Raw genomic sequence first — 25,518 nt, 5'->3', positions numbered from 1 at the left:
TCACTTGTGCAACCATCCACCGGAGAAATGAGAGACGTTTTAAACGCGCTCACCTTAGTGGGTGGCATGTCGTTCAGCAGTGATATTATTCAGCAATATATTATTATTATTATTCCTCTGACAATTGGACTATAATAAACGGCATTGACTTAGTTGGGAACCTCTTTAAAACTTTAACTATAAAAACAAGAATAAAAATTCTAGGTATCTTTCCTAAGCTCTATCTCTCAAGGAAGCAAAATGCTACAAAAGTGTCCATTTTGACACAGAATGGGAAGATACTGAAATGAACGTTCTTTTGACAAGCTACGACTTTTCTCCCCAATTGAGCATATGTTCTTTGTTTTCAAGGGCCTCGCTGTGTCTGAGTGATATCTTCAAAGAAGGTGAATTGGGCAAGACTTGTCAATTATTTCGCATTCTGAACAATGCTGAGTTTGTGACCGGCATGCAGTGAGGGCTAAAGCAAAATGCCTTATTCTGGGTTACGTTCAGTCACCGTGGGTAATTTTAGGCACTTAATGAAGCCACCTGCCCAAGTGGATTTCTATCAGATCTTAATCCACATTCGCAGCAGGGAGATCTTTGTTTATTGCTTGTAATGACCCTACAACGTCATAGTCTCACTTTATAATGCATGCTGAAGACAGCAGTGTAATTTCAGTGTATTTTACTTTCTCCAAGCACATCACTTTTTCCAAGCTATTATGCAGTGCTTGTGGGAGTCCCATATGCTCCCTTTCATCTCTGGGAGGGGTGCAGTCTTCGAGAATTCCCCAAGGGAAGTACTATTTGCTTCTACAACGTGCTCTCCTGCCAGGAAACTCTTTCTCACTTCTGAATTTCCAGGCATTGCCAGGAGACCCAGAGACGGCCCTCCAGGTAAGCCTGCAGAAACCTGCCCCGCTGTTCCTCTCCCACAGTGTGACTCCTTCTGAGTTCTCCAGGGAAGGGCTGGAGGCCCAGGAGGGGTCGGGCCTTGCTATGACCTGTCCGAAAGGGGAGGGAACCTTCTGCCCCAGGCAGAAGCGTCAGGGTCATGTGGTGAATATTTGCTTCACGTGGTAAAGTACTTGCTTCTTCACTTCAAAACTCCAGAACAGCAAAACAGCATGTCCCGTCCTCCATGAGGACAGCAGAGACACATGTTCTGAGAAGGAGGCAGGAAGGGAGGCAGGAGGGGTAAGCTGGATAGGAGGTGACGGCTGGGCACGGTGAATGATGAAGACAAACGATGAGTGCCGCCATGCAGCGCAAAAGTGAATGGCTCAGACCCAAGCCAGACAGTCCCAAACCTTCCACATTCAAAGGCCATATATCACATTATGGAATTTTTTACCCACTGAACATGGGATTGCGAGAATCTCTGTTATTTGCATCATAAAAATTGTGAGCATTTAATGAGAGTCTACATTACATGCTAACACTTATAATCCTCCAATAACCCCTGTACTACTACCAGCTCCAGCTCCATTTTATAGGTAAGGAAACAGGCCCAGTAAGAGGGTGCCAAGAGCCACACAGCCAATACATGGAAGAGGTGGGATTTGGACTCAAGTATGATGCTAATGCACTGGTTGTCAACAGGTGGGAGGAGTGCATTTGGCAATGCTAAAGACATTTTTTGATTGTCTTGACTTAGAGGGTGTTATTAGCATCTAGCGAGTGGAGGCCAGGGATGTTGCTAAACATCCTACAGCACAGCACAGCTCCCTACAACAAAGAATTAGCTGGCCCAAACTGACAATAGTGCCGCTACTGAGAAACCCTGCAGTAAAGGCCAAGCTTTTAACTTCTGCACCCGGCAGCTTTTTTCACCCTTCATAATACTCATTCTTTCCTCTGCCGTTTTGAGGACAGATTACAGAGAGGAGAGAGCAAATTCCCATAAACAATCTCTGATATTTGATCAAGGAGCACACTGAGAAATATAATCCTGTAAGAAACTGGGATCGGGAGTGAGCAAGAGTTTTGAAGGATTCTGTGTCTTTCTAGAACTCTCATATGAATTAGGATGTCGGATCCTCAAAGATGGAGGCTGCTAACCCACTGTCTGGAAGTTCAGAATGGGTTGGACCACTTAAGAGGTCACAGTTGATATTAAGGCAACCAACAACCGCATTCCTCAGGTTCTGAAATAAGGCGCTTTCAGAAGGGAGTGTGGTGGGTGGGCAAGGGCTCTGGCTGACCCACACATCCCCTTCAAACAGCCTCCACTGAGCCTACCATAGGAGGAATCAGTTATTTCTCTGGGCTTTTTAATCACATTCCTCCATGAAGAGATAAATTTTCCTGTCCTCTCCTTATTGTAAATTACCTACTCTTTGATAGCGTTAAAATAACTCATGGCTATCCAGTCACAAACATTTTAACTCTTCTTCCTTTTATCACTCCTCACACTTATATATATATAAAAAAAATTGCTCAAGTAATAAGTTCATTGTAGGAAAAAAATATAGAGATAAGCAAAAAGAAATGAAAATCATTCCCACAGTCATTCTATCCAGAGATGAACTATTGTTAACATTTTTACCTTTTTTTCCTATCTGTATAAATATTTTACATAAATGTGATCACATAGCACACATTGTTTTGTGGTCTGCTTCTTTTCCCTAGACTATATTAGGAGCATCTTTCCACATCAGTAAATCTCGTTCTTCATCGTAGCTTTACCTGTTGTGTTGTATTCTATACATTTGGCTCTCTTAAAAAAAAAAATCTAGTGGAATGATGGGGACCCACGGCTGGTAGTTATGATGTTTCCTCTAATTAAACTCTTCCTAAGGGCCTGATGTTCCAAAACCAGGCCACAGGGTGCTGCAAAGGCACTCAGCATTCTTTCTAAGGCTCTGTGTTTGCAGCAACTTTGACAGAAATGTAGCAGTTTCCCCCAACGTTTCCTACAAGAACTCCCCACTAACGCAGAGAGTTCTCAGCCCCGAGAAAGACAAAGCTTAGGGCTACCTCTGAGTGGCCACTTACAGTCCTAGGGCATAGCAAAGCTGCCTTGGAAAGAGGAGGAAAAGAGAGGAGGATGAGAGGGAAGACCGCAAAGGAAAAAAAAAAAAGAGCAAGAGGTATTCAGAAGAATAAGGGAGTGAAAGACACTGAGCTCCTGGCTTTGTGTGGAGCTGGGTGGTACCAGCCTGAGCCACCTCTGCTGGCCCTCCCCTGGGTGAATGGGCGCTTTTCCAGTGAGGTCAGGCCAAGTCCCTCCCCTCCGATTTAAATTCTTGCCCGCTCACTATCAAGCTTTTCAAATGCTCACATCTGGGCTGCATTACCAAAGAGGCCCATGTGTTTGCTGAAGATAATTTACAGCAGCAGATAAGAACCCCCGGCCTGCAATAGTCCCCCAGCGACCTGGGGGAGTCTGGACTCACATGGAAATGGAGAATTGGTTAAATGAATTATGGTGCATAAATAAATTACAGGGCATCTATACACCCATGTGTCACATACAGAGTTAGTACATATCATCTAGATTTTATAACCGAAAAAAAGACGAAGGTTTCATCCTGAAGCTCGTAAAGGGAAAACTAAGTGCCCTCACCTTAAATGTCTCCCTTCTTCCACGCAGAGGCAGCCTGTGTTTCTGAGCTGCTCCCTGCATTCTGGGGGATAGTAACCAGGAGAAAGGCTTACCCCCCAAATCTGCAGGACCCCAGTGCTTAGCTCAGGAATCAATGAAACAATACATGTCAAGTATTTAGCCCAGTGCATTGTACAGGGTTAATGCTACATTTCAAAAAAGAGGAAACTTGAGAACAAAACTGTATGATATTTTTCTTTTTGATAAATGCTACAATTAAAAAAAATATTTTCTTATATTTGCATAACACTTTGTAAAATCATTTTGTATCCCCTGACCTCTTTAATTCTCACAACCAACTTGCCCAAGACCATATTCACCCTCTCCAGTGCACTGTATCAGAATCTGGCCATGAGGGTACGCGAGCTGGGGGATTTGGGGGTTGGAAGGGCGTAACTGTGCAGTGTGAAAAATTTCCTGGGATGATTCAGATACGCCCCCCCCTCACTCAGAGAAGCTCTGAACTGCAATGTACTTTTTCATCTAATCTTTTATTAAAGTGATCATTGTTCACTATAAAAATGCCATAACTTACTGGGCCTATCTTCATTGTTAGCATTTGGATATTTGTAATGGTTTGCATTAAAAATAAGAGTGATGCACATCCTTGTAATGTGCTACCACTGTGGGGGATCCCTTCTCACTGTGCATTAGCCACTCAGCGACCGCACACCTGGGTGTGGATGAATGAGGGGCGCCGCACCACGTTCCAGTGCACGAGCAATACTTGCTGATGGGAGAGGCAATGACCCCAATACCAAAAGAGGGCCTCCATATTTCCTATAGTGACCAAATATCCAAACAGAATCAAACGCTATCTTTGGTTCTATTCTTCAATGACTACAAGTTTGGTCAACACAGGCAACTTACAGGGTTGGTGTCTTTTGGGATGTATCACCAATAGTTCTGTTTTCTTAAAAGAGGAGGCTAGAGGTCTCCTGAGAGGCAACAGACTTCGCCAGGGTGTGTGTGTATGTGTGTGACAACCCCATTTGTAAGACCTCCAAAAAACTACATTCCACTCAGTGACCTCGGTCAGTTCACTTAATTCTCTGATGGGTACTTTTGCTTTATCATTTCTTTAATTAAATTGGAGTAACAACAAGTACTTAATTGGAATAATAACAAAGACTATTATGATCTCACTATACTGTGGGGAGGAAAAGTTAAGAGAATAATTAAAAACTTGATAAGGGTTTAAACACGCAAGTAGTTAAGGGAAAGTAATGCCGAGTGATTATGGACACTCTCGAGATAATCGTTTAAGTGCTGAAACTCTTGAACAAGGAGCAGGCTACTCCGGCATCTCAGGAACCTGCCTGGAAAAGATAGGGCGGCCTTATGAATGACTGTACAGAAGGGAAGACAGCGTACTCTCCCCTGCTATTTTGAGACCAAAAATAGACCAGATATTAGCTGTCAAAGAACCAGTACACAAATCTGCCTGCTAAATAAATGCTACTTGTTAAATTCTCCAAAGGCAATGCTTTTGCTGGGTAGTTACGCTGCATAAACACTGCATGTGTGCACAAAGGTGGAAGTGCAAAGATGTTAACTGCAGCCCAAATTCTAATGTAAATCCTTGGAAACAGCCTAAATGCTTAATAGGAGACTGGACAGCTAAATTCTGGATGCTCAAAGAAATAAAGTAGAGTTGTATATACCCAAGGAAAGCAGTGCAAGTTAAAAAAAAGTACGTCACCAAACAACTTATCATCCGTATTTTTCTCTAAGAAGGGCAGCGAATTGGAAGTAGACATGTGAGAAGAAGGCTGGTGGAAAGTAATTTTTGTTTTTCACTCTATTCTTTCATATAGTTTGAAATGTTTAAGTGATAATATAATTCTTCGTGAAAAAATAAACTGATTTATGTTGAGCCATTTTTTCTACATAAGATTAAAATTTCTCTATTTTCTGACCCTTGCTTAGTTACTAATACACATTTTTTCCTATTGCTTGCTGGTTTGTGTTTGTCTTTTTCTCCATTTCCATGGACACAAGCACTCATGTCACACTCTTTCCAGGAAACTCCTATGTTTTTCTGTAGGATTTCTGTGCACTTTTCCATATCAGCTATGCTCCTGGACAAATCCCCATTATGCTACCTTCTTCCTGGGCTTTAAAAATATGATTTCTGGTGGTATGAAAGAAATTCTAAAGCAGATTTCAGGACAAAAAGCAAAAAACAAACTGGGGGTTGTCAACACTTTATTTACTGAGTAAGGAGTAGCTACCATCCATAATCACCATCAAGTCACTTAAAAAAGATCCTTTAAAAAATATATAGGATATGTTATTACCACACTTTGGATTTCATGATGTATACTGAAGTAAAAAAGAAAAAGTGTGGAAATCAACATGACTTTGCCAGGTAATCATAGTATAAAAATCCCCAAAAAGGGGGCTGGCTCGGTGCATAGTAGTTAGGTTCATGCATTCTGCTTCGGTGGCCCAGGGTTTGCTGGTTCAGATCCTGGGTGTGGACCTACACACCATTCATCAAGCCATGCTGTGGTGGCGTCCCACATACAAAGTAGAGGAAGATGGGCACAGATGTTAGCTCAGAGACAATCTTCCTCACCAAAACAGACAAACAAAAAAACTCCCAAAACAGAAAATAAGAAGCTCCCACTATCATGTCATAATACAAAGCATATTTCAAGATCCAAAAAATAACATAAGCCCAGAATACCATAGGAACATTCTTTATGTTGACCTAGCTTTATGAAAACATATTTAGATTTATAGGAAATCTACTACCTTAGCTTATTTTATATTTGGCTTCAGACCAGGAAAACAAAATTTATCATGAAATTTACTATCAAATTCAGGACTGTGGGAGAGGAGCTAGGGCATATGAAGGGGCTTTTAGCGAGGTTGGTACTGTCTTATTTCTTAAGCTAGGTACGGGAACATGGGTGTTACTTTTCATAACATTTTATTTATCTTAGAGTGTGAATAATTAATGCAAAAAAATATTTCCATCATGGGCTGGCTTTAAGAAATCAGTGATTTAGTTGAATGCATCCCATTCAGGAGGAAATCACTGAGGACCTTATGTATGGTTAAGAGACTTGCCCAAGCAGAGCTCAGAGAACAAGTCAAGGACTCCTCACATTATTCTCAGCAGTCTCTCTGCATGCAAGCGGAATGAATTCCGCACCATTAAGATAATTCTGTGAGCATTTGTTTGCATTTTATCTTCTATCCAAATGAAGGGGTGAAACTGTATAAAATTCAATTATTTCCACAGTCTCTAGTAAACATTATTCCTACATAAAATGTAATAGCAAATGTTTGCCATATTTCAAAATACAAAAATCCTAAAAGTATGTTGAGTGAGAAACAGGCTTATGTATTAAAATACGTTACCTGTGTTTTTCAGCTTTAAAATTGATTCAAGGGTCTTTGAGGAAGAAAGGAAGGTGATTCTATCCTTCATCTTCAAAGAAAACAGTCCCACACAGTATCTATGGTAACCTGGTCCCCAGACTAAAACAGTAGAGAGTCTCTTTCACATAACAAGGTTTTGATAGGTCCCTTTTTAAAATTCTCTATCTCTGATCATCAAAAAAAAAAAAAAAAAGAAGGGGGAGGTAAGGATTCTGGATGTGTCTATGGATACATACCTTACTGCGAAGTGCAAAATAGTCGGGCCTTGTTTCTTGGGCAAATCATGGTCAAGAACTCGGTGATCTAACTGCAGCCAGTTCTGGTGACCTCTGTGAGAGCAAAGAAGAGAAACAGGATTGAACCGAAAATCAGAGAAAAGTTCGATAACACAGTGTTGGCAAAGCTGCAGAGAAACAGTCACTCTCATACATTGATGGGAGGTGTATAACCCCTTACAACCAGTAATGAGGCTAACTGAGCAATTTCCATCAAAATTGTAAAAGTGCCTGCCTCTGAACCAGCATTTCCATTGCCAGGAGTTTATTGAGAGAAACTTGCACCCGTGAAAAATGGCCTATGTGTAAAGTCACTCACTGCAGCATTGCTGGTAATACCAAAAAGGCTTCAAACAACCTAAGTGTCCAACAGAGCATTGCTGAAAAAAAGGAATTTAAACTGAGCAATGAAATATAATGCAGCCATACAAAAGATTGAGAGTATCTTTGCAAACTTATTTTGAACAATTTCCAAAATATGACGTTAAACGGAAAAGCAAGATGCATAATGGTGAATACAGTATATTGTCATTTTTTTAAACTAAAAAATAGATATCATATATGTATATTATATGTATATGTATATAAATATATTACCTCTGAGAGGATAAACAAGAAACTGATAACACTGGTTGCCTTTGCAGGTGAAAAACTAGGCAACACTAAATATATTAATCTTTAAATTTTTATTAAATATGATATCTAAAATATTTTAGGTAGTCAAGAAGGGGAAAACTTCTGGTTTAATGAAATTGGACAGACAGATAACAATACTATGGATTTTTTTTTTAAAGATTTTATTTTTTTCCTTTTTCTCCCCAAAGCCCCCCAGTACATAGTTGTATATTCTTCATTGTGGGTCCTTCTAGTTGTGGCATGTGGGACGCTGCCTCAGCGTGATTTGATGAGCAGTGCCACGTCTGCACCCAGGATTCGAACCAACGAAACACTGGGCCGCCTGCAGCGGAGCGCGCGAACTTAACCACTCGGCCATGGGGTCAGCCCCAATACTATGGATTTTTTAAAAGTATGGGGTTGAATACTCTCTTGATGCTGTTTCTGTATACACATTATGGACTTCCTACTACAGTCATACGTTGCTTAATGACGCAGATACATTCTGAGAATGTCGTTAGGCGATTTCGTCATTGTGCAAACATCATGGAGTATACTCACACAAACCTAGATGGTAGAGCCTACTACACACCTAGACTGTGGGGTACTAATCTTATGGGACCACCGTTGTACATACTGTCTGTCCTTGACCAAAATGTCGTTATGGGGTGCATGGCTGTATTTAAGCACGTATGTATGTATTTATTTATTTACTCACTCAAGAGCCTCACCGAGTTCTTGGGGATAAACAGTTCTGCCTACATTTTGACCTATGAAGGACAGCAAGGACTGATGACACTGGCTCGGGATTGTTTACATGACTTTTCCAAGGTTGTCCAACTAGTTGATCTGTTGTAGACTGTAAATTCCCAGAGGGCATAGACTCCATTTTGCTTGCTTAATTAACACTTAAGGACATGCTGATAGTGGTGGGGTCTCAAATTACAACAAGACCTATAACAGCCCAGAGGACATTTTCCAATCTATTTTGGTTTTTGAGGAAATAATTTTAAAAGTATTCAGAAAACTCTAAGCCATATTCATTACAAGTAGATAGGGAAAGTGGGTCAAAAAAGTGGTGAAATAACAGTAATAGTAATAATAATAATAACATCTACTCTTTATTGAGCAACTACTCTGTGCCAACCAAGCTGGAACTTTGTATATATTAATGCTATATTTTACAGTAAGGTTGCAAGGAAACTGGCAGAGCTGGGATTTGAATCCAGGAGACTAAAGGCTGAATCAGCCTTTATAATAACTTTTGGCTTGATCTCTGTCACTTATTAGTCTTAACATTGGAAAAAGTGTCTTTTTCTGTAAATATAAGATGAGGCTTCTGATAACTGTCCCTAGCTTTCCTTGGAAGACTACTGTAAAGATAAATAAGGTGATATAAGCGACATAAGTTCTTAAAACTACTGCTTTTGTGTGTAAAAAAATATAAAGATAGGGGACTGGAAGTTAAGGGATTCTTACACTGTATTTCATCAAGATTAGAATGACAGATTTAAAGACACATGCCAATTTCAGAGATGTTCAAATGTGTTTCTTAAAATACAAATAATAATGTATAGTATCAGGTCTCAAAAGTTTTCTTAAAAAAATGAGACACATTTTGAATTGTCCTTTCTGCTTGTAATTACATAGGAGAGGTGTGGCATCATTAAAGGAGCATAATGTGCATTTACATAAACGTCCATGGAATGATGCCCAAGAATGGATAAAGCAAGTTGTATAATAACACATACAGCATAAAGCAATCACATTAACCACAGAAGCACACTCAAAACACTATTATATATGGATGAAAATCTTAGATATGGTTCTGGGGAGATATAGAGCAAATTTGCTACAGTTGGAGTGGGGAGGTAATTAAAAGGGACTGACCTCATTATGACAGTAAATGTTTTTATAAGGAGATATTCATGTATCATAAAACAATTTTTTAAAAGCATAAATCAGAAATCAGATTTTAAAAATCCATCCATAATCTCAACAACAGGATAAAGGTAGAAAAACAAAAAAGTGAAAATTTACCCATAACTTTATCAGTGAGACATAAATAAGGTCAGCATGTTGTTTTACAGTCTTTGAGACTAAAATGAGATCCAAAAGCACTTTTCTCAAGTTTTTCCATCAGCAAATATAATAGATCTAATCATAGCTCTAAAAAACCGGTTGAATCTACACATCACCTCTGCCAAGCTGTGCAGGTCAACTTGAAAGCAAGTTTCCTTTTTGGCTAGAATTGCATCAGTCACAAGGCCCACCAGCTCATGCCCATCGGAAGGGGCGGTGATCAAAAGTCACAATTGTGTTGTAAAACCTATTTGTTATTTCTTCATAAACAAAGCTTATTCAGTAAAACCTTTCAAAACAAGTGAAGAAATAAAAAAAACCCAAACGAGTTCAAGGAGATGGGAACCATTATGGCGAACAGAAGGGCCGCTGCCTCAGGAGGGCCGTGACTGCCCTCTAGGGGTGAAAGACTCACCCTGCACACAGAACGCCAGACGGGACTGAGGATAACCTCGGGAACTCTACCTCCCTTCCCTCTAACACGACCATGAATTTGTTTTCGTTGGTCCTCATCACTCCTTTTATTATGTAACGGCACAATTCTATTTTTCCATTTCTCTTCTTGGCCTGTGGAGGAGGGTATAGACAGTAGCCAGTTTCACTGACAAAATGTCCTGCTCAGCTTTGCCTTACTCTAGAGAAGTTCACCAAAAGCAAATGGCTGATGTGGCATCTAGGCTGGAAAGTGCAATTCAGACAGCATCCTGGGAGGGATTCGACTCAGTGGTTTTATGGGGGGCGGGGGAAGGAGAATGCCGAAAGAAAATACTTTCCAAAAATATTTACCAGACAAAGAAAAAGAACTAGGCTTGTGACCAAGACATTCCAAGGAGACACCCTTAGACAGAAGCAATTTTCCAGACCTGCTCTCCATAAAGGTGGAAATGGCTCATTCCCACTCCCCCGCCACCAAAAGCCTGGCTCATACTTCTTCTGAAAATAAACACAGCTACAGCCAGAAGACACCTTCCAAACTGCTCATAACTCAAAAATAGACTCTGCTGTCACTTGCAGGGGAGTACACACAGGACATTTTGGAGCCAGGCTTCTTGGAAAGACTGTAACCATTGACCACTGTCGCCAAAGGAGATAACTGGAGGAGACGCTTGAGTGAGACATTCTTCCCCTAATAGAGGATTTAGAAAGACATCCCCAGGGCAGACGAGGGGAAAGGTGGCCCAAGTCATTAAAGGAAGTCATTCATATTACTCCTTTTCTTTCTGAGAAGGTCTTACAGTCTGAGCGCCTGATTTATGCACTGTCTGGTTATGCTCACCTGAGCTCAGAGCTTTCCCAGAAGCCTTCCATGTGGCGAGCCCATCATGAACCTTGTAGTTTGGGGAACTTGTGGCACCACAATCATAAATCATGTCACTCCCCTGCATAACATCCTTCAGTGGCCGTGGGGTGCCTCCCCATCTATGTGACTCATAAGGCTCACCTATGATCTTGTCCCTCTTCTGTCTTACTCCACGATCGGGTCAGTCTCCTCGCCATGGGGCAAATGTACCATGTTTGTTACCATGCTACGCAATGTCCTACAAAACCATTGCCTGGAATGCCATCTCCTCCACCCTCTACCCCAGGTCTCCCTGCCCTCCAGGTCCACCTGTAGTTATCCTCCTGTGTGAGTCCCACCCCAGTCCTTCTTCAGCCTCCTTCTGAACACTCACCTCACTGCCAATACTAACCAGAGCATGAGAGCTCCCTTTAATTGTGTGTCTGTGCTGTGGGCTCTGCATACCTTACCTGACGTAATAGTACATAATGCTAGTGCCCTATTAAATGTGCCGTAGGTAGTGCTTATTATATGCGTACTATTACGACGCCCAGTGTACAGATGAGATAACTGGCAGGTCAGAGATGTTGTGTAACTGGCCTAAGATCACACTGCTACCAAGATTCTATGATATCCACCCCCTGCCTCCCTCTCAATCCTTCTCTTTTATCACTTTTCCTTTTACTCTCTATATGCTATCCAACTGGCTTTTTTCCTCTTTCTCAAAAATAAAAATTGAATAGTGAAGCTCAGTCCCAACTCAGAGCTTTGGCACTGGTTTCGTCTGGAATGCTTCCCCAGACTTCTGCAGAATGGGTTCTTGCTTTTTACTGTATGTCACCTCCTAGAAACCTTCCTAGCCCACCCTATCTAAAACTGTCCCCAGCTTTTCTGGATCATGTTCTTCAAAGCACTTGATCATTTCTGGTATTTTCTCCTTTATCTATTTGTTTACTTGTTCTGCTAGACTATACTGTTGCAATATAAGCCCCAGGAGAGCAAGAACCCTGTCTGTGTTATGGACAGCTGAATCCCGGGGACCTAGAACAATGCCTGGCATTTAGTGGGAACTCAAGAAATATCCGTCGAATGAATAAATTGCTCCAGTATTCGTGATTTTAGCCTCTACTCTATGTGACTTCTCCCTAAATTACAGTGTTTATGTACTTATGGTTTATACCATATAACTTAGGCATTATGTATTTATGGTTTTATGTCTTATACTGTTTGCTATTATTCCATTCACATTCAGACGCAACTTATGTGTGTGTGTGTTTAACCAGTGATTCACGGGAATTAGTCCTGTCTTTCTAGCTAGAGGGCATGGTCAACGGGCATCTGCATTTCCTATTTCATCCAGCAGAGGACGGATCATACAGGGTCTCAAAGAGTTGTTCAGTGAACAGATAATTTTGTGATTCAGAGTGAGGTGGGTGATGTTTTTTCTGTTTTGTTGAATCTTATTGAGAAAACGTCCTGAGTCTGGAATCCAAGTTTTCAGGTGTATTTATGTCTTCTGACAACTCGGTTGCCTGGCTTTGGCCCAGCCCAAGTCCTGAGCCTGTTCACATTTCTGGAGGTCTTGGGCTTGTGGCCTACCCAGGCTGGAAACAATCAGAGGCCACAAGGTGTTAAAAAGAAATTAACCCCTTCTTAAGATTATTTTCTGCCTGGTTAAACTAAAAAACTGAAAAAAACAGTTAAATTGGGAGAGTTACGGAAAGAATGCTGGCTAGTTGGCCAATATATTTTGTGTCTGGGGAACACATTATCTTGAATTTTAATATTTCAAGAGCTCTTTGGAAATTATCCCCATAAAGGAAAAGAATTCCTTTGATAATGTATAGAGCTGCATATAATGTAGGCAAATTGGGCCACCATAAAACACACACACACACACACACACACACACACACACACACACACACACACACACGAGAGAACTGATAAGACCAAACAAATCTGCTTATGTGGAATTTTAAATTCTTGTGATTTTATTATTCTATACCTACCTCATTTCAGAGAGCATTTAAATTGCTCACAAATATATACAATATCCAAGTTAGCATAAAAAATGAAAATAAAGGAAATAAAAGATAGTAAGGAGGTAATGTAAAATAGACCTAAGTGGAAATGAAAAAGTTTATTCCATATTAAATTATATACATATTTTTCAGGTGGGCCACAAATTTGCCTTTATTTACTTATTTATTTTTTAATGGGAATTTCAATTCTCCTTCTCTCTCTTTTTTACTTTTTTTTTGCAGGGGAAGATTCACACTATGCTAACATCTGTGCCAATCTTCTTCCTTTTTCTCTCTTCCCTCCCTAAAGCCCCAGTACATAGTTGTGTGTATAGTTGTGAGTTCTAGTTCTTCTTTGTGAGCTGCCACCACAGCATGGCTACTGACAGATGAGTGGTATGGTTCTGTGCCCAGGAACCAAACCTGCATCGCTGAACCAGAGAGTGCTGAACTTTAACCTCTAGGCCATCAGGGCTGGCTCATAAATTTGCCTTTCAACTTTCTTGCCACCAACACCAAAACATTAATTCAGTTTCAAGATATGAGTGAATGACAATCTAGTATTTCTATCACTGATACACAAGCTAAATAAGCAAGCACAACTTCACTCCAAGAAGAATAACACACTTATCACAACAAAAGTTCTAAAACACTGAGCACAATATTTTGATTTCTTAAAATGGTCACTATTCCTTTTCTTCTCCCATTGCAATAATCCTAGGAGAAAAATCTTGTATTAACAAAATCTTTAGGAGCCAGCCCTGTGGCCCAGTGGTTAAGTTCGCGTGCTCTGCTTTGGCAGCCCAGGTTCGCTGGTTTGGATCCTGGGCGCTGACATGGCACTGCTCATCAGTCCATGTTGAGGCGTCATCCCACATAGCACAACCAGAAGGACCTCCGACTAGAATATACAGTTATGTACTGGGAGGGCTTTGGGGAGAAGAAGAAGAAAAGAAAATGAAGATTGGCAACAGATGTTAGCTCAGGTGCCAATCTTTAAAAAGACAAAAAAATCTTTAAGCAGGATGTATTTTAATTCTTGGAGCATTTCCCCCCCTTTTTTGCTAATTGTGAATGACAGCAAGCAGACAGTCCAGATAAAAACTAAAGAAATGAAAACTTACGTGTCATCTGTAAACGTTATTCCAAAGTACTCCTTTTCTTTCAGGTTGAAATGTGAAGCCACGAGGTCCAGCAACTCTCTTGATAGAAGTTTGGGCTGTCAAGGTAAAAATCTGATTAGAAACAATTTGGTTGCCTCTCTGTCTTATTGCTACCACCTTCTTCCACCTGAAATAGTCGAAAGCAGCTTTTGTTTGTTTTTAAAAAGCTGCCCCCTTTTGCTGCTTAGGTCAATCTACCACGGACCATTCTGTGAGAGACTGAGAAGGGGAAGAAATGGGAATAGGAACATCGATGAGATCATCGCTTTCATATACTCCAATTCAGTCCAGTACCTTACTTTTTTCCTCTAAGGTAATACTGTACATAGTAATATGTTGGTGTTTTGAAAAAACATTCTTTTATATGTATTATGGTACTAGTGACCAAGACAAAGAATATTAAACACCTCACTGTCTGGAATGTAGGAATAACGTTGCTTGGTGGGGGCCAGTTGAAGAGGCCCAAGACCCAAGTCTGTGGGGTCATAGATAGAACTACTACTATTGCTGATAATAAGAGGTACCATTTCTTGCGCTGAACTCCTTATACCCATGATCTCATTTCATCCTTACAATGAGCCTATGAGGTAGGGGTTCTTATTTCCATTTTATAGATGAGCCAACCGAGGCCAAGAGAAGCTAAGCACCTTGCTTGATGTTACAGTTAGTAAGGGCAGTTCCATCTGATTCCAAAGCCTAAGCTCTTCGTGTCTCTCTAGGGCTGGAGTGACTGTACCCATTGTGCACATCATCATCACCAGCGCTTACTGAGCACCTAGTCAGAAGAAGGATCTAATCGATGAGCTGTTGAGAAGCACTGGACCTGATGGCAAGAAGCACGGTTTGGAATCAGCCAGGATGTCCAGAGTGACAGTGGATGCTGGATTTGCAGGGACTGGAGAGGGAAAGGGGGATTGGCAGGAGGGCATTCTAGATGGATTCTTTTTGAACTTTGAGCCAAACAGTTTGGGTTCATTCTGGAGGTTTGAGGGTTGGATGTTTGCTGTTGGGGAAGAAAGAATGGTCATGATTTTAAAAAGAAGAAGATGAAGCAAAGAAAGAGGCAGAAATCTAGACTAAAGGTCTATTCTGGTGTGTGGACTGCACTATTTTCATTCTAATTGAAGCCTATGCCTAGCGGGCTAGGAACACGCCTCAGAAGGGAGAAGAATTTAGGTTTGGTCAAAGGACAGAATTCTAGCCATAGCTGTAGGTGTGGCTGTCAGTGGGGACTTCCCAATTTTTCAAGACTCTTGGTGTGGACTGTTGGGTGAATAAAGAGAGAAACATCAATAATTAAAGTATCATCACTCATCTAGTCCTATATATTTTATAAAGAGATTTCATTCACATGTATAATCTAGCTTGATTTTAACCATAATTCTGTGAGGCAGACTAGACAACCTTAATCCCAGTTTGCAGTTGATGAAACTGGATATTTAACTTGGACACTGTCACGTAGCAGGAAAGTGGCAGATTTGCAAATCACAATAACCCTTTCAGGGAAGCATTACAGTCCCCAGTTAACAACAAGAGGTTCAGAGAAATAAAGTCATTTGCCTAGGATCACATAGCTACTGAGATCAAAGCTGAGATTGGCACCCAAGCGTCTCCGAATCCATGTCACCAGGCTATAATTACTTGTACAGACAGACCAGGTTTTCTCACTTCGAAGCTGCCTTTCCCCCACCAACAATCCTGAGTCACTGGCCTTGAGGCACAGACGAGCGAGCAGCCTGAACACAGAGCCTGAACATGAGGCTCACAGAGGGAACAAGGATGGGCCGTCACTGTGTGGGCAACACCTACCTGAACCAGCAGCTCCAGTCTCCTGTCATCCAGGAGGTGCACCTGGCAGTGCCTGCCTTCTGTCATCTGTGAGGACAAGACAGGAAGAGTGGTGTCAGGGCCTGGGCTGGCAAGTACACCTCTGAACTCAATTTATCATTTGTTTCACATGTGACGTGCACAGCCTAAAAGTGGCTTCAGTTGAGTTAATCAACAGGCTTGGTCATAATCAGATTTATTAGGTGGCATGAGCTCTTGGATTTAAAAGAAGAAAAGAATGAAAAGCAAAGGCAGCTCAATATAATGAAAAAATAATGCCTATACAGCAAACCAAGTTCAAACAAGACACACAAGACTCTACTATGAAAGGTACGTTTCCCTCCCAGAGGAAACTACCATATTTTTCCTCAAATCAATATTTTATTTTTCAAATGAAAATGCATTCATTCATTGGTGTGTTTTAATAAATACAATACATGCATAATTACAAGAAGAAAAACATAGGATACTAAAGTTAAAATTGAAAGTCTGCATTTTTGAAACCTCTGCCCTCCCTTTATACTACATCACCACCATAGTTAGGAGTAATTAAGAACAGTTAAGATACACGTTAAGAACAGTTTGATGCATAGATTTCCAATTACATTGAATTTTTATCACTTACAATTGCAATACTGGGAGATATTCTTTGTAAAATATTGCACAGAATGCAAAGATCCCCCTGGATTAACTCATGCCCCAAACCATTTTATCTGCAGACATCACCACCCTGTCAGTTTGAGGAGAATCCTCATAGACTGTCTTTATGTGTATTTTCAGATATATACATATACATATTTTAAAAAACATTTTCATATTGAATGCTTTAATTCAATATTATTACGTTGGACATATTGTTCTGAAAATGAAGCAAGTACTCAATATTTGTATGTGTGTGTAACTATCAAGAAATTTTGTACATATATTTGGGGCCGGCCCCGTGGCCGAGCGGTTAAGTCCGGGCGCCCCACTGCGGTGGCCCAGGGTTTCGCCAGTTCGGATCTTGGGCGCCGACACTGCACTACTAGTCAGGCCATGTTGAAGGGTGTCCCACATGACCCAACTAGTAGGCTGTGCAGCTAAGATATGCAACTAGTACCAGGGGGATTTGAAGAGATAAAGCAGGAAAAAAAAAAAAAAGATTGGCAACAGTTCTTAGCTCAGGTGCCGAGCTTAAAAAAAAAAAAAGATTGGCAACAGTTGTTAGCTCAGGTGCCTATCTTTAAAAAAAAACCCCAAATTTTATACATATATTTGAATCTGTGTGTGTATTGCTGTGTCTGTGGTGTCTATGTGACGTGGAAAGAGAGAGAGAGAGATTTTTTTCCCTCCAATTCCAGTAAAACTCTGCCCTTCACTTTTTTAATTCAGTATTTCTTGGGGATCTTTCCAAAGTCGACACATATAAACCAACCTCATTCTGGTTTTTTTGTTTAAATCTTACTCATTTTTTTTTCTTCTTCTCCCCAAAGCCCCCCAGTACGTAGTTGTATATTCTAGTTGCATCTCCTTCTAGTTGTGCTATGTGGGACACTGCCTCAGCATGGCTTGGTGAGTGGTGCTAGGTCGGCACCCAGGATTCGAACGGGCGAAACCCTGGGCCACCAAGGCAGAGAAGCAGAGAGCATGAACTTAACCACTCCACCACGGGACCAGCCCCAATGATCTCATTCTTTTTAAAGGTTCTATAGTAGCAAATCATCGAGTGGACACATAACAATCTAATGAGTCTCCTGCTGAGAAACTCCTAGGTTGTTCCTAGTCTTTTGCTAGCACAAGTATCGTCACAGTGAACTCTGCACATCCAACTCTGCCCACAGATGTGGAACGGCTGGGTCACTTTTGAAAAGCATGGGCAGCGTTTTGTCTCTCTGCTGTTGTACAAAACTAGAAGAGCTGGAAACTCAGCTAACTCATATGAACACAATTTACAATGAAAACAGCCTCCGTTGCTGAGCACCAACCATACACTTAGCATCGCTCTAGGTGTTTCATATGGATCATCTCTGAGCTGCAGTCACCTCCTGGGATTGGTGTTAGTATCCCTGGTTTAAAAGATCAGGAAATTGAGGCTCAGAGTGGGATAAGCAACCTGTGTTCAATGTGAAAAATACTAATTACTGCATTTACACTTTTTATTGAGCTCTGATCTAACAGTCTAAAAACTACCGGAGTTGGTTAGATCATGGCATTATGGAGACGTGGCCCATAGGAACCACTGAAGTAGTGCTAAGTGGTAACTCGGAAGGCCATACTTTATGCCATGGCCCCTGATTATGTCCTTAACTCTGCAAAGCCAAGGTCAAATACGCCCCTTTAGTGGCAAGGGGAAACGGAACAAATCTTTGTTGTAGTCACTTAGGTGGCACTTTATGTGTATTATCTCATTAAAGCTCCACGGAAATCTACCACATGGCAACGTCCCCATTTTACAGACAAGGAAACCAAGGCACAGAGTTTAAGGTCATTTATTAAAAGTTACCTGGGCAAGAAAAAGCCAAGTTAAGATTTGAATTAAGGTCTAAGTGAGAAAAAAGTCATCTTTTTTCTACTCTACTATGGGAGGAAATAAATAAACGTGTCAGTTTCAGTCATTTTATTTCTTTTGTAAAACCCACACAAACCAACCCCAAATACATGCCCTATGGAGAGATATAATAAAATAATACTCAAGATCAACTCACGCAACATAAACCCATTAAGATGTCAAACTCACAACATATTTCAAGCTACTGTGTTGTTCCATAATAAAAATGAATTTATTTCCTGATTTGTAAAAAGCAGCTTTTTTCTTTCCATTTTGCTTTGGACCTTCCTCGGACTAGTCAACATTCCTTTTGTCAACAAATGATCTTATCGTAGCGAATTAAATAGTAAATGTTTTTTTGGTGTGTCTGCCCATCTCATGACAAACATAGGCAGTGGTGGCGGCCATATTTGTACAACTTGGTCCTGCCCCTTTGGCCTCAGTTGATTGGACCAGAGAATAGACACCTGACCCAGGCTGGGCCAATCAGAACCTCAGCCCACAGAATCTGGAATTGAGTCTGAGTGCATGAAAACATGGTTGCTGTGGGGCAGCCATTGTCCGCTGTGTGTGGAGAAAAAGGAAAGCCATCTGTAGAGAGAAAGAAAGAGAGAAATAGCTAGAAGGAGGCAAGAGAAATCATGCAGCCTGAGAGGAAAAGCTTGAGAGAGTTGCTGTCAGGGTTTCTAATGTCCTTCCAGTCACTTCTAGTCTCTTCCACTGGTCCGGGTGAATTCCTGTCCTTGAGTTCCATGAAACACCCCTGTATTCCTTCAATAAATCCACTTTTTTCCTCCGTCTCTCAAGCTAACTTGAGTCGGATTCTGCTTCTTGCAGCTAAAAGCATCTTCATATGATAGCACAGGAATCTATATCTGAGCCGAGGCAAAAGGTTCCCAAAGGATAGACTCCCCAGATGATGTCATTAATGTGGTGAAGTCTTCTACTCATAACCACTGATGTTCCCACCAACGACAATACAACAGACAAGAGAGAGGCTGACATCTGGGTTCGGGGGGGTGGGTACACACTGAACAAACACCTCACTGTGTGATGTAACAAGATACCACACAGGACAAGCTGGAGAAGAGCAGTGCAGATGAACTGGGGAGAAAAATCGCTCCAGTTTTATGCCCACCCTGGCACAACGGTGTTGAGTATTGACCAAGCCCTTTCCTATGTGGGAGGATGGCTCCTCTGGGAGGTCAGTGGGCTGATTTGCCCATTGTTAGCATAGAAAGGCCTGCCCTTGTTGCCCACTTCATCAGAGGTTGAAAGGTGGTGGATGTATTTTGTTCGTCAAAATAATGCTTATGAATAAATTTTAGTTGACAATATTAGAAATCAGGAGATGCTAGCTAATAAAAATTTAGACGGTAAGATCTGGAAACACTGGGATGGATTTCCTCCCTGGCAAAATTTGGCCAGGGTAGGGCAGAGCAACTCCCTCTTTAGATGGGGTTTGTGGTCTCTGGTTTATCCAAATTTATTATCTGCCAAGTTCCTGGCAGTCCTGTCACATGAATGAGCAAACTCGGATTGAAGTTCACGTGGTACCAGGGAAGAGACACAACCAACGTCAAAGAAGGGCCTGCTGTGCACCAGGCAAAGTGCTTGACACTTGACCCTCATTAACGTAGTATTTCAACCTCAACGCAAGCCTGTGAAAGGGCCTCCTCATTTTAAGGACCAGTAAACTGAGGCCTGAGAAATGATGTAACCTGCACAAGAGTTCAAAGCCAGACCTGGGCTCAAAATCATATTTTATCTCTGCTAGCTGTGTTACCTTGGAGAAGCTACTTAACCTTTCTGAGCCTCATAAGCAATGTCCTTACAGCTTTCAATCTGACACCACTGAGAGTGAAACAAACCACTTCTGAGGGCCACAATTATTATAGTCCTTATTTGCTTGAAAATTCACAAACAACTAAACTTTCCTGTATTCCACTTATTCTCCCATTTAAAAAACAATAAAATTTGTTAGTGGCAGGAATATTACTAACCCATTTTAAGGAAGGTAAATGACAGGTAAAGTCAACAAGCCAGTTAAGCATGTGGGAGAAAAATCCTCCAGAGCTGATGGAGCAGAGATAAAAAAAGAGAGGGGACCACTCGTTCCCGTGTGCCTTCTGTGTGCCTGGCACCCGGCTAGGCATTTTGATGACAGCAATAGTAATACCACTCACGGGCACTTTCTATGCTCCAGGCACTGCACTAAACTCTTTATGTGTATTAACGTATTCAACCCTTTGATACTCACATGACGTAGGTAGTTTCATCTCCCAATATTACAGGTGAATGAGGTTAGAGAGATTATAAATGACAAGATTCATAAATGGCAGAACCAGACCCAAACCCACAGCCCAAGCTCTTACCCACTTATACAGACACGGTATTCGACACACTGTAAGTGACAAAGTGTGGGAAAGCCTTCCCATGCAGCCCATTTTCAATGGAGTAGCTGAGTGGGTAGAAAAGGAAAAATGAATATCATAAAGCAGGCCCCAAAACTCATTTCAGGTCCAGAGCAAACTAATCTGACTAGTAGTTAGAATTGTAGAATTTAGAATCTCAAAAGGGATCTAATAACCACTGCTTATTTGAGACACAGGGAAATTAAGGCATGGGTGCCCAATGCCACACAGCTGGGTAACATGAGATCTGGAATTAAAACTCAGGATTCTGACTTCTAGGCCAGAGCATAAGTGGTGTGCACAAGGTTACTCAGCTAAGAAATACCATCTTATTCAAGTGATTTCTTTTTATTAAAAAAAATACTGTAGGGGCTGGCCCCGTGGCCGAGTGGTTAAGTTCGCGCGCTCCGCTGCAGGCGGCCCAGTGTTTCGTTAGTTCGAATCCTGGGCGCGGACATGGCACTGCTCATCAGACCACGCTGAGGCAGCGTCCCACATGCCACAACTAGAAGAACCCACAACGAGGAATACACAACTATGTACCGGGGGGCTTTGGGGAGAAAAAGGAAAAAATAAAATCTTTAAAAAAAAAAAAAAAAAAAAAAATACTGTAACCACAAAAAGAAAAAAAAAATCAAACTGGGCATTTCTTACTTATTTTAAAACATGACTCCCACCGATGACTCATCTTCTAGTTTCAACAACAGGAGTTATATTTGAAGGTAGCTGTTTATGGATTGGTTGTATGATTACAATAATATTGTAGATCATTATTTACCATTACCATAAGTGCAGAATCACTTTCTAAAAAAATAACAAAAACAACTAGTTTTATTGAGCATATGCAATATATTTACTATGTAGCAATTCATTTAAAGTCATAAGGTCAATATCTCTATCATCATCATCATTTTACAGTTGAAGAAACTGGGCACAGAGAGGCCAAGTAATTTGCCCAAGGTCACACAGCTAATAAGAGGCAGAACTGGGATTCCAACCTAGGCAGACTAGCTCCCGAGCCTATGTTCTTCAATACCCCATTTTACAATGTAATTATTACCCATGGAAGAAATTAAGTACATATCTTTCCATCTCACGTTCTATTCGATTATCCTGACAACTTTCTTTCTTTACAAAAATAGGAATTTTTAAATTCCACTTAAAAAAGAAGAAAGAGTAAATAAGCCTTTCTCATTACAAACTGCCTTCTGTTAAGATTTAAGAGTCTGTATTCCTCTCTAGCTCCTCAGTCTCCTCATCTCAGACAAAAACTAGTCTGCTAAGATAGGTCACAACATTTCATCTAAGACGGTCCGGAGGAAGCACGTGTCTCTTTTTATAAGCAAATACAAGGCTAATGGCAATACTCTTTCTCCAGTCTGTGCGTGAACTATGTTAACAGAATCACTTTTGAGCCCCACAGAGACCCTCAGAAGTTTCAGGTCTGATCCCTACCCAGTGGCAGCTAATAGCAGCAATGCCTTGCATGGAATAAAAAACATGAAAAAATGATCTCTTTGGAAAATTTCACTCAACACCCACCCAGACTTGAAACCCTTCCCGCCATCTCCTCCATTCAACCCCAGGAATACGGAGGCTAAAATTGTGCATGTTGGATGAAGACTCCCACCTTGGTCTGTGGCTGCCCTGCGTTCACTCGCCAGCTGATAGAGCAGGTCGTCAGAGGCGAAGCGCCGAGTGCTGCTGGACGGACCTTGTCCATCTGGTCAGTGGGCAAATGAGGAAGCTCGGAAGGGAAGTGAGAATCGGCCACAGGCCAGACCTCCAGCTTCATGGGGCACCCTCCGATGGAGCCCACAGTGGGGGTCAAGGCTGTGTGAAAACACTCGCCCCTTGCCCAAACCCCAATCCCACTGCCTGACTTAGGAGATGCCAGAGGAGAGAGTTGCTAAGAAACCTGAAGGCGAGTCAAGACAGCATTCATCCTGACCGGGTCAGCTTAAAAGGCAACAGGAAATAACAACTACAAAAAAAAGACCCGAATGTCCTCCAGCCTACTTTGGTTTTGCTTTTAGTAGTTCTTTGGAATAGGGAAATATGAAAGCTTGGTAAGGAAGCAGCAGGCTTTTTCTCGTATCCTGTCTCTCTCATTCCCTTTTGACCTTTTCTGAAAGCTTAGCACAAGAGGCCTTGGCTCATAAAATGGCTCCTCAGGATTTTCTGCAGGGCAACCCATCCAGAGTCTAAGCTGCCATCATCCTTTGCCTGGATGTGGGCAAAACCAGCCAGGTGATGAGGCTCCATGCTTCCAGTCCAGCCCAGTGATGGTTTAATCTCCGCATGGCATGTGAGTGACGTCTCCAAAATACAGATCAAATACCTTCACTTCCCCGCTTAAAATCGGCCAACAGCCTCTCATTGGACACAGCAGAGAATGCAACTCCTTACCTCCTCGACAGTGTCCACATGACCCGCCTTCCTCCCCGACAATTTTATTTCCAACTCTTCTGCCATGTCCTGACACATCAGCCACACTGGCCTGCTTTTCTTCCTCAAAATAAAAGTTATTCCTGCTTCGAGGCTTTGCATATGCTGTTCCCTCTGTCTGGAATGCCCTTCCTCAGACTATTGCATGATGGGGTGCTTTCACATCTTTCAGACCTTAAATCAAATGTCACCATCTCCGAGAGACCTCCCCTGTCCTCCAAGTAAAGTGGAGCCTGGATCGCTCTCATATCATGCTGCTTTACTTTCTTTTTTTTTGGATGAAGATTAGTCCTGAGCTAACATCTGCCGTCAATCCTCCTCTTTTTGCTGAGGAAGACTGGCCCTGAGCTAATATCCATGCCCATCTTCCTCTGTTTTATACGTGGGATGCCTAGCACAGCATGGCTTGCCAAGCGGTGCCATGTCCGCAGGATCTGGATCCCAGGATCTGAACTGGCAAACCTCAGGCCGCCAAAGCAAACATGTGAACTTAACCGCTGCACCACCGGGCAGGTTATAACTAATATTTATTTGTTTGCTTATCCTTCTCCATCTTTCACCATCAGACTGTAACTTCCTTGGGAGAGCACTTGATTGATTTGTTCACCACTGCATCCCCAGGCCCAGAACAGTGCCTGGCGCATGGTAAGAACGTGGTAAGTAACTATCTGCTGAGTGAAGGCATGCCTTCACTGGTCAGAACCTGGACACAGTTAACAATGACAGAAATTCACACGTGATTTAAATTTGCAGAGCACAACCCAAAGTGAGGATGTTCTGAAACATATCCCAAGCCTTGGCCCAGACAGACTTACACATTAAAAAAATGAGCTTTCCACCAGAGAACAAGGTGTGCTATTAAACCCCTCATCAGATGAGATATTCTGGAGGAACTGGAGAGAGGGAGAAGGGACATATCTAGGATGCTCTTACTTTGGGATCTATTGAGTAGATGGAGTTTTATATTTCGCCCAAATGATGTCAACCCCAGCTGAACAGGGCCCCTTTATATCATCTCTGGGTGTTGACTGAACATGAGCTCCTGACACTCCCGTTCAGAGAATGGCCTGACTGACACAGATGTCTCCAGACCGAGTCAGCTGTGATTTTCCCTCGAGTTCTTTAAAGACAGTGCCTCCCCTCGCAACGTGCAATCACTGGAATTTCTTTTTCAGTATCAATGACTCTCCTAGCTTCTGTTAACCACTTACTACATGTCACAGGAGCTCTAAGCACTTTCCATGTGCCGTGTCTCCTTTCATGCTGCTCACAATCCTCTGAGGTAAGAAGTGTTACTATTTAGAGTTTAGAGATGACAACACTGAAGTGCAGAGAGCTGAGTAACTTGTCTCGGGTCACGGTGCTATGAAGTGGGGTAGGAGCTCAGGTTCCATCAGGTTGTATAAAAGCAGGACGCTTGTGCATCCCTGGCAGGTTCACTGGGAGTGGAGGAGGAAAAAGAGACAGTGAGAGAGCGAGAAAGGCAGGTGGCATAAAAGAAGCAAAGGAAGAAGAAAATGGGCCAGGTTGGAGGGAGTGATAAAGGGGAGAATTCAGTTTACAAAGACCAAATTGAGGAACTGGGTTAGGAAAACTGTTAACAATAAGTAATGCCTGCTGATCATGTGTCTGGCCCTACCCTGAGTCCTTGCTTTTATTTACATGGGCTGTTTAAATTCATTTTCATAACAACCCTGTGAGGCAGCTTCCAATGCTAGCTTCACTTTATGGAGGAGAAAATTGAGGCTCAGAGAAGGTAAATGACTGGCCCCAACCTACAAGGTCACTAGGAAGAGGTGGAGCAGGACACAAAGGCAGGCATTCTGATTGCAGAGTCCATATTTTTCATTGCTATATTATTTCTGTTGCAAAGTATTGC

The 25,518-nt window shown here is 41.8% G+C and overlaps 1 protein-coding gene across 7 annotated transcripts in view; it reads right to left on the bottom strand.

Annotated features, from left to right (window-relative positions):
• FRMD4B (FERM domain containing 4B) overlaps positions 1-25,518 on the bottom strand; it is a 308,178-nt gene that overhangs the window by 100,280 nt on the left and 182,380 nt on the right. For 5 of the 7 annotated variants that reach the window (XM_070238641.1, XM_023620093.2, XM_070238640.1 and 2 more), the window contains 3 exons: positions 16,233-16,298; positions 14,385-14,479; positions 7,222-7,314 (listed from right to left, as the gene is read on the bottom strand). In XM_070238641.1, coding sequence (XP_070094742.1) covers positions 7,222-7,314; positions 14,385-14,479; positions 16,233-16,298 — 254 coding nt within the window. Of the gene's footprint in view, positions 1-7,221; positions 7,315-14,384; positions 14,480-16,232; positions 16,299-21,152; positions 21,239-21,845; positions 21,996-22,821; positions 25,079-25,518 lie in introns of those variants that run through there. The other 2 variants (XM_070238639.1, XM_023620090.2) reach the window with 2 other exon arrangements.

Source organism: Equus caballus, chromosome 16 (assembly GCF_041296265.1).
Source record: "Equus caballus isolate H_3958 breed thoroughbred chromosome 16, TB-T2T, whole genome shotgun sequence".
Taxonomy (NCBI): domain Eukaryota; kingdom Metazoa; phylum Chordata; class Mammalia; order Perissodactyla; family Equidae; genus Equus; species Equus caballus.
The sequence above is the reverse complement of the archived record's forward strand: the minus strand, read 5'-3'. Positions and strand labels throughout refer to the sequence as shown.